This window comes from Charadrius vociferus, unplaced genomic scaffold (genome assembly GCF_000708025.1).
Source record: "Charadrius vociferus isolate BGI_N301 unplaced genomic scaffold, ASM70802v2 scaffold90, whole genome shotgun sequence".
Lineage (NCBI taxonomy): Eukaryota > Metazoa > Chordata > Aves > Charadriiformes > Charadriidae > Charadrius > Charadrius vociferus.
Genome location: NW_009647222.1, coordinates 2257098 through 2267079, shown reverse-complemented (window position 1 = coordinate 2267079; position 9982 = coordinate 2257098). Strand labels below are relative to the sequence as shown.

The window sequence follows — 9982 nt, the reverse complement described above, 5'->3', positions numbered from 1 at the left end:
CGGATAAAGGACTGATATAACTATGGTTGCTAATAAGGGAAGCAAACACACGCACGCTCAAAGATTACTCTTCAGAATGTCTGTGAGCTACCTTCTCTCATCTTGTAATACATACTCCACTTATATTGTGATTTAATACACATTAAGAATTACAAATTGCGCAAAACAATGATATATGGCCCTGATCCCTGGAGGATCTGAAGATGGTGCCTATGTTAGTCTTCCATAAAAGGATAGTCCTTGTGATTTTTGCATCTAGAAAAAGAAAGTATGATCAAAACACTTTCAGGATATAGTCTTAAAGCGAAGAAGAAAAAGCTTTTTTCTCTTGACAAAAGGTCTGCAGAACAAAAACTGTGAACTACAGCAAAAACACTAAGATGAACCTGCTTCGTTTACACAGGACAGTGGAAGTTAACACTGTGTAACCTTTGCGTATACCAGTGACCTTGTTCTCAGAAGATAATGTATCTTTTGCTTAGCTGAAATCACCAAACTTCCTGCAATATTAGACCACTCTCTTGTGAACTCCTACGTCCACAGTATGCTATTAGGTAAGTGGATAACCTGGGAAAACGGGATAAATTGCAAATCTTGGTAAGTCTGTGTCTAAGCATTCTACTGCCCAGATGCTGCCTTAAATATGTAGGCACAGCTTTTCACTTCAAAAAACCTTACAACTCTCATTCTTAAAATTGAGTTTATTTACACTGACTGTCTCTTATATAAAGTAGCCAAAGAAAACAGAGGGGGGGGGGGGGGGGGGAAGCCGCCTATTTATTTTGGAGTTTCCAGCCAATTTTGATTTTCAGATAGCAGTTTGGTATGCATGCGTTACACGATACCTTAACACACACCGTACCTGGAAAAATCCCAATGCTACCAACCTGTTCAAGATGGGCAATCCTCTAATAAACCCTAGTGCTGGATGCCAGCAGATACGGATGTGATCAGGTATTGGCTAAGGTTCCCTATCTTTATTTTTAAGTGGGGCTATCGCATACTGTCCAGTGATGACCCAGTCTTGCTAAAACATGGAAGAGGAGGAGGAACTCACTCGCTTAATGCACAGCTGCGATACCGCTTCTTGAAAGCAAGGAAGGTTTCCATCTCTTCTTTAGCCAGTTCAAAGTCAAACACCTGAATAAAGGTCCAAAAACAGCTGGGTTACTTCGGTTTGCAAAAAGACAAGTGTAAGTTCATTTGCAGAAAGACTACCAAAAACAGAAGTAGAAAAGCCTTGTATCTGTTGAAGCACTAGGAAGTGTGCAATAGATGTACATCTGTGGTGAACAATGAGTAATTGTCATAAAGTTACAGTGCTGGTGGGGTCTAATTGCATCATATCTATATCCCAAGGGGGCAAAGTTACTCTCTCTTACTTGATGTGTTTTAATGAAGGAGACTTGGCTCCTTACTTTTAAAGTAACTTTTTGCATTCATAAAGAAGTAACCTACATGGTACCTGACAGACAAAAAGTTTTGCCAGTTCTGAGTATGAAGGGGGTACTTTGTTCCACTGGCAGAGTGGATTTTTCTGTGTAAACTTTAACACCATTAATAATTCTGTGAAGTACCCTCTTACCTTAAAATTTTCCACAATATGGTGTGGAGTGACAGATTTGGGAATTACACTCACATTTCTTTGAATCTGGAACCGGATAAGCACCTGCAGGAACAGACTGGGAATTACAGGTGAGAAGTTCTGCCTGTCTTCTGAAAGTCAAAAACCATACGTGCCTACATGGAACAGCTCTACTGATAATCAGAGATGGTTCACAAAGGAAACACACTATCATAAACCCTTCCTAATTATTACATGAGCTCGTTTAATCACTATCTGTCTCTGAAGTTGAGATGACAGCATGGGAGAGTGTTGAATAAGAGTTGAGGATTGGCCCGGCACAGTGGCTAGTGTGCCAATTAAAGCCCAAAGCCATTGGTAATCTTCTGTCCGTCATTAAAATGTTAATTATTAATTAATTAGTTAATTAACTAATGTTAGAGGTAATATTTTTTAAAGCATTACAATGTGTATGAGACACAGCTGGAACTCAGCTTTCTATAATACCTCTGTAAGTAGTTACTTTAGCACAAGTGGGGAAAAATACATGTCAGCAGGGAAAACACTATGACCAGTATTAACCTGAGCTGGGGTTTTGTTGTACTTGAGTGCAATTTCCTTAATTTGGGGATCATCAAAAAGAGAAATATCCTCAGGCTTGGACCTGTGAAAATAAAAAGCAGACTTCAGCAGCTGAATGGCCCACTGTCTTCTCCCTCCGGCACTGTACTGTAAGAATATTATTTAAATGATAAGAAAGCATCATCTTGCACATTTTAATTCACTATCTTCTCGTAGCTCCAGTCCCTGCCTTCATGCTTTTCCTTTTATCGCAGGTTGGCACATGAGAAGAAGCCTGTAGTTTCCAGTATAACAGATCACTGTAACACATTTCAATCCAGCCTGGGATCAGGCCAGGAATTTCTTGGTCCAGATCCTGAAATTTTTATCTTAAGAACAGGCAGCTGTCACGTCCTTCACAGGCACCACTGCTCTGGCAAATGCCCTGTCCCAGGTTGGAGAAAGCCATAAAGACTGGAGTAAAAGCACAATTTCTTCAAGTCATCCATTTAAACAAAGTTGCTATTTTCACAAGCATGTGCTGCTTCGGTTGAAGGTGTTTTTTTTTTTTTTATTTCAGAAGTTCTTTTTATATGTTTAATAAGCTCACCCAAGCTCAATTAAGAATTATCTTCACTACTTTCACAAAGCAATTGATCCTTTTTCTCCTAAATATGAAACTCCAGTAACAGCACAGGTATGAATTAGTGGACTGAATATCACGCTAAGTGTGAGAGGTTTCTCTGTGTGTATAGTTTTTAAACAAATTAGTAAATATTTTTCTAATTACATCAGTTTTACTCTGAGAGGGGTTATCCACATCCTAAGATTGGTTTACTGTATTGGCTCCAATCTACATCTAAGAAAGAAGTCTCACAATGCATTCTTACCATGGCCAGTTGGGCGCTCCAAGGGGACAATATGCAGTGACAGAGATCCCTTTGGATTGGCAATACTTAATCAGCTCTTCCTAAGGAAGGTAGGGGCGGCTCCCAATCTACAAAAAAAAAAAAAAATAATAGTAGGTTTCTTCAGAATCAGAAGGTACTTCAAGGTTTAGCATCACTATGGTGACTTGCCAAGCCCCACATCAGCTTTGAAGAGGTGATTCTTTTTGCATCTAGGGGTTTTTTAAGAGAGTCAGATCATTTCCCCTTCTTCCCAACCCTGCCTTCAACAAGGCCCAATCTTCACACATTAGTTTCTCTTTCCAGCTGCCTGCCTCATTTTGCATGGCCTCTCACAGTCCCCGGATCAATAGGCTCCACGGTCCAGTTGTGCACATCCAGTTGAACCACCCAACTCTCGAGTCATCCAGTCCTACCTATTCACCCCAGCAGTGTAGCCCACCTCTGGTCCTATCTATTCACGCAGCCTCCTTTTCCTTGGGGGCTGTAGAAAAGGAGAAGTCCAAGCCCTGCTGTGTTCTCCTTGGCAGAGCTCAGCTCTCAGCCTGCACGAGCTCAGTGCTCAGTCAGAAGAAAGGTGAAGGTTGCACCTTCAACCCAGGAGCGCCGCGGGCTCGTGTGACTGCAGCTTCCTGGGCAAGGAAGGGCACAGAGCATTCGGCATCCTTCATTACTGTATGATTTGGCGAAACGCAGGTGTATTGTCACACAGGTATCAAAAGCATAGCCTTGACAGGGATGTTCCATCAAATGCAACACCCCAGAGAGATGTGATGTCACTACTGATGAGTTTGAGAACAATTTACCTGATTATTTGCAGGTTTGCATCTTAAGCCTGGTTTGCTCAGGAGCCTCTCTATCTGCTTGCGGTTGAAGTTGGAGACTCCAATGGCCTTCACCATTCCTGCATCCACCAGCTCTTCCATAGCCTAGAGATACTACAGAATCAGACTTGCTATTGAATTAAGATCTTCTTTTTTTCGTATGGAAAAAATGTGCGCGCACAGACTTCAGTGGTAAAAAATCGCCATGGCCGGGATCCTCTTTTTTCCTTCAAATGAGCAACAAAAATGTGCTTTATTCTTCATCTGAGAGAAGGAAAAAAGTATCAGTGAATTCTTCTGTCTCTGGTGAGTCTCCTGTCTTCTTTCGACCTGTCCGTGCCAGGCACACAGTGGGGGTGGAGGGGAAAGGATAGCCCAAACCATCAGCCAAGCAGAAATTTGAACTTGCACCCAAGTCTTGACTCCCATGCAGCCTGTGCTCATGCCGGTTTGCGTTGCACGCACAGCTATAGTGAAGGACTTTGGGCAAGTTCCAGTGCTTTCTAGAGAGGGGGGAAAATTGAATGCTCTGGGTACATTGGCATTGGCACAGGCTTTGCTGTGGTCTGGACAGCTCTGGTGCAACTAGGGATGAGCGTGGCTAGAGTACAGCCACTGATAAACGCTCAGAGTGTGGTGTGGGGACTAAGCGACGGCATATGTCAGCTCAAGCCACTGCAAGGTACGCACACAGTCAAAGATTTCCTCTTGCCATGTCCACCCAGACGGTTTAGTAAGCAGCAGACATAAAACATACCTCCATTTTGGCAAAGTAACACAAGAAAGAGCCCAAGGACACAGAGAAATCGGCAATCTGGAATACTTCACATCAGAAGCTCTCTCACGGCAATTCCCAAAGTGGAAACCTTAAAGATTTCAGGCTGTTATTTCAAACTAGCAATAATTTTTTGGCCTGTCCATGAACATACCTCCCATGTATCCAGAAAATCGGTATCGCTGGGAATGACCATGCCATTTCCATCTGCAGGAAATAGTTCCTCTCCTGCCTATCATCAAAAAAGAAATGCAAGTTTAAGGTGGGCCGAATCATAAGTAGTTAAAGAAATCACTTAGAAATTCTGCAAGCAAGTGGAGCTGGAGACATGCTGGATATCCTGGCTTATGTTTGTGTTGGGTACAGAGGTGGCCAAAACCAGTAATATGTATGAACAAAGTAATCTTCAAGAAAATCTGCCTCCTGAGAATCTGTCCTGTAGGCAGAGGAAGGGCAGACACTTGTGTGTGCCTCAGTCAGGTTGGGGGAAGGCCAGGGATGTGACACGATGGGGAAATGAGGATTTATTTAACCTGGGGGTAGAGAGAGAAGAGAAAAATAGGAACTAAGTAATTCACAACTGTTTGATCCCGGATAAGCAAACGACTGCCAAATCCCAGGCTTTAAGAGGAATGTGATCTGGATGGTAATTTGATACCTAATGTGGACATGCTGTGCAGGGTAAAATAAGGTGATTTTTGTACTGCAAGACCTAGATTAAGCAGCCATGACCTTACCTTTCCTCCTGGGCACTCCGTGTGGAGGTTCGTCATTACGTTCTAATGAGGTTTAACAACACTGCTCATTAGAGAGGACTAAGGGCATGTCTGGTCCCAAAGGAAAAAGTGGCAGAGCTCTGACAGATGGCTCCCAGGCGTTAAAAGGCTCAATACCTTGAATCCCATGGGCCAGTGCATCAGGTAGAGATCCAAATCACCCAGTTGGAGGGCGCCAAGTGTTTTGTGGCATGCCTCCTTCACCAGGGATCTCTCATGGAAGGTGGACCACAGCTACGGGGGTAACACAAAGCCTTGGAGCTGCTCTCCTATCCTCACGACCGCAGAGCATCCCTGGCAGGGAAACACACGATGCAGACACAGAGGCAGCTCACGGTACGGCACATCTTCTCGTCTTGAGGAAGTGCCACTTTTGTGCACCTTATTTTATGTGCGGTACTGTCAGTTAAATAAAATGAGAATGAGATACTCTAAAATGCCAACGATTCATACAGCAATTAAACAAAATGAAGAAAAAAAGAAAAACTGGCCAAAATCGACCTGCCAGCTTCCAGCAGATAGAAGTTACTTTATTTTTCCTACCATTGTTTTTAGGGGAAAAAACAAAACAAAACATAACATACAGGAGTTAACAGGCTGAGGCCGGCAGCACAGCGGGAGTGACCACGAATACAATAGCCCTGCTTCCTATCTCAGAGGCAACTTAGAGCACGGCCTCAGTTCCTGTCTCCATGGCTGACAATGGATACAAACTACAAAAAAAAGCCCTCTCAAATTAAGCTTTTTTCTTTTTTTTCTTCTTTTCAAGAGTTGACCTCTTCCTTCCCTCCATCTGCAAAACTCTTTGCCCTGACAGAGAGGAGTTAATTCCCAGACCAGCTTCATTCCCTGGCACTTTGCGGGTTGGGACCTTGTCCCTCCTCCTGAGAGCTGGCCTCGTGTGAGACAAGTTATCCAAGGACATACCTTACTGACAATAAAGAGGTCTTCGCGCCTCACAACCCCTTCCTCAATTTTTTCTCGTAGTGCATCCCCGATCTCACTCTCGTTCTGGTACAAGTAGGCACAATCAAAGTGGCAGTACCCAACATCAATGGCAAACTTCACTGCATCTCTTGCTGTTTCTTGGAGAGACTGAAACAAGAAGGAAAGACAGTAATTCCTTAAATAGCAGAAAAAGAAGTTTGCTCTTCTCCAAATCTGGAGACTTTAAGCCCCCAAATGATGAAGTGTTCCAGTCTGGATCTTGCTTTCATTACTTTTCTGGAATAAAACGGCCATGGGAGTCACTGATGTGTTGCCTGAACTGATCTGCCCTTCTCTAAGGATGGAACACTCACATTCGGACACTCGAAATAATTTCTAATTTGCCCAAAAATTAAGAGCAATTTTTGTGCGAGATACTGGCGACATGAGGAAATGAATCACCTCTTGAAAGCTGGCTGGCCCTGCATACAAACAAGCCAGCTTTTGTTGACAGGACAAGGGAGATGAGAGGACGGCAAAACACTACAGACAGTGCCACCTCCTGGGTAAAATACACAACCTGGAATTTAATAGCAAAGTAAATCACTTCAGATTCTTGGCTTGGAGACACTGAAGAGTTGTTTGATGACTGGATAGCTATTCTGGAAAATGGGACTTCAAACAGAAACATGATGCAAAACCGCAACCGCCTCCTACATTTAACTTCACTACATGCCCACCCATCATCTTTTTTTTTTGTAATGATTTCACTTTTCCAAGTATTTCCAATCGAAGGCTGCTTGGTTGGTTCGCCTACGTTTAAAAACAAAACAAAACAAAACAAAACATAAAAACTGCAGTGTTTTTTTCCACAAGGCTACACACAACCAAACAGCCAGTTTAAAGTTTTACAAGTTTTCCTTTTTGCAGCCCCTTTTCCCATCCCACCCCCTTCCTACGTACGAACGCTGCAGCTTGTACGGCAGCATGGGAAAGCAGGCTAACGGTGACACTGGCCAAATGCTGGGCCTTATCTGTGGGTGCTGCAGCACGGGGAAACCTGCTGTGCAGGAGCGATCAACATCGCTTTTGAATGGAGGAGTCAGTGGAGAGCAAAAGTGACAATATAGAATCATAGAATTATTTGGGTTGGAAGGGACCTCAAAGATCACCTAGTTTCAACTACCCTGCCATGGGCAGGGACACCTCCCACTAGACCAGGTTGCTCAAAGCCCCATCCAGCCTGGCCTTGAACGCTTCCAGGGATGGGGCATCCACAACTTCTCTGGGCAGCCTGTTCCAGTATCTCACCGCCCTCACAGTAAAGAATTTCTTCCTAATATCTAATCTAAATCTACCCTCTTTCAGTTTAAAACCATTAGCCCTCGGTCCTATCCCTATGCTCCCTGATAAAAAGTCCCTCTCTGTCTCTCCTGTAGGCCCCCTTTAAGTACTGGAAGGCTGCTATAAAGTCTCCCTGGAGCCTTCTCTTCTCCAGGCTGAACAACCCCAACTCTCTCAGCTTGTCTTCATAGGAGAGGTGCTGCAGCCCTCTGATCATCTTTGTGGCCCTCCTCTGGACCTGCTCCAACAGGTCCACGTCTTTCCTACATTGAGGGCCCCAGAGCTGGATGCAGTACTCCAGGTGGGGTCTCACCAGAGCGGAGTAGAGGAGCAGAATCACCTCCCTCGATCTGCTGGCCATGCTTCTTTTGATGCAGCCCAGGATGCCGTTGGCCTTCTGGGCTGCAAGCACACGTTGCTGGCTCTGCTGAGCTTCTCATCCACCAACACCCCCAAGTCCTTCTCCTCAGGGCTGCTCTCAATCCATTCTCTGCCCAGCCTGCATTTGTGCTTGAGATTGCCCTGGCTCACGTGCAGGACCTTGCACTTATATCCTGCAACTGCACAAAACTCTGTAACATGAGATGTTTTTCAGAAAAAGTAATCCATCGCTTCGTTTTACATAGTGCTCACTGAACAGGACTTCAAGTTCCTGAAGTCAGAGTGACTGGGTAAAGGAGAGGCCCCGTTGCCACACCAAAACTCAGGGAGTCGCAGCTGAAGTTCCTGTGGGAACCTTGCAATCAAATAGCTCTGATTAAGTAATCACAGTGAGTTTGGGCCATGTTTTCATTGCATTAACACAAGAGATTTTTGTGGTGCCAGGGATCAAGTGTCCAAAATTTTACTTTTGTTTAGTCCTAACTGGTTCTTCTTAGCATCCTAAACAGGTTCCTTCAGAGAGCTCATCCGTCACAGCCTCAGTGCCCTAAGAGGCCCCACACAAGGCACGCTTTGTTTTTTTAAAGCCTACGTAGTTACTTTAGGTTTCTTAGTGTCTTTTGTCATCAGACCAATCAGGACTGAAAGGGTTAAACAAACTCAGCCCCATTCGTGCCTAAGTTCTGTGATGATGAGCAGCAGCTGACCCAAAAATATAGCAAGAATAATTCAAGATACTTTTATGCTAACTGGACAGTGTTTCATAGAGTTGGCAGCTTGCAATTCAACATATTTAGTTTCCAGTCTGAAATCCAGGGGAAAATCCTTTTTTTTTTTTTTTTTTTTTTTTCCCTTTCTTAAGCAGCTCACTTTCTTAAAATTTTCAGTTCATTTCCAGACCCCTTTTACATTTATAATTCAGTGTATCCTTAATTCTTCTCTCTTACCAAAAGTCCATTAGGTAACATTTGCAGGTAAACAACTACCCAAACTATTTTCCTGCAAAGCGCTGCGTACTCATCTGCTGCCATAAAAATAAGTTATCCTCAGGGTCTAAGGAGTTAATGTAAATTCCCATTTCCAAATCCACTCATTGCCACTTAAGTTCCTGCATCTACATGTGCTCATCAAAGATGACATCTGCATGACATGCTGGGATATTAATACCCAGTGCCAAAAGCAAAAAAAAAAAAAAAAAAAAAAAAAAAAAAAGAAAAGAGAAACAAGCTAGGCAGAAGTGTTTTACTTTTGTAGTACGTAATTTTTTTCCACAGCTAAGAAAAATCTCCTTCCACCTGCTCACTACCTGCACTAAGTGACCCCTACCTGCTCATTTTAAAAAATTCCTGAAGGACAGGCATAAATACCTGGATTACCTGAAGTATTTCAAAAGGCAAGAAATGCCGCACAGGGCATTTGCTGCATTTTCCTGACCTGAAGAGGAGATTGCTGTAAAAGTCTACCGTGATTCTCAGCAATTTCCTGGTGTCACCTGCACGACCAGAGGCATGGGGATGAGGAGAGGTCCCCATCAGGTACCTGCCAGGTCCCCAGTCCCAGGATGGGCATCCTCGCACAGGTGGGCAGCTCCAGGTAGGTGGCCATGTGTGGTGCCCTTCCAGCCGCCGCAGGCAAGAAGCCGCAGCCCCTTGCAAAAGTTTTTAACTAGGCTTTGCCCCTCCCTCCTGCCTGCTGACTGGCTGAGGACAAGGAAAATATGGGCAGAAGTGCTGTAATAAGCTAGAGAAGGCAGCGATTTTGCCCTTACCTCACCCTTTGAAGAATTTAAAAACTGATTGTGAGTTCCTCACACGAATTTGTTGAGTGAGCTCGTCATGCCAGTTACACATACTGCATTGATCGAGGTTGCGGCTTTTTGTGTACTTCACAGTCTCTGCTTTTCTGCAAGAAAAGTGGTATTT

The 9982-nt window shown here is 43.9% G+C and overlaps 1 protein-coding gene across 1 annotated transcript; it reads right to left on the bottom strand.

Moving 5' to 3' along the window:
• Positions 1 to 215: 215 nt before the first annotated feature.
• On the bottom strand, positions 216 to 9665 carry LOC104281615 (aldose reductase-like). Its single transcript, XM_009879641.1, is given in 10 exon segments — positions 216 to 255; positions 1058 to 1140; positions 1586 to 1669; positions 2147 to 2228; positions 3016 to 3122; positions 3840 to 3962; positions 4787 to 4864; positions 5526 to 5642; positions 6336 to 6483; positions 9562 to 9665. Coding segments are annotated over 10 exon segments (966 nt in total).
• Between the last annotated feature and the right edge of the window lie 317 nt (positions 9666 to 9982).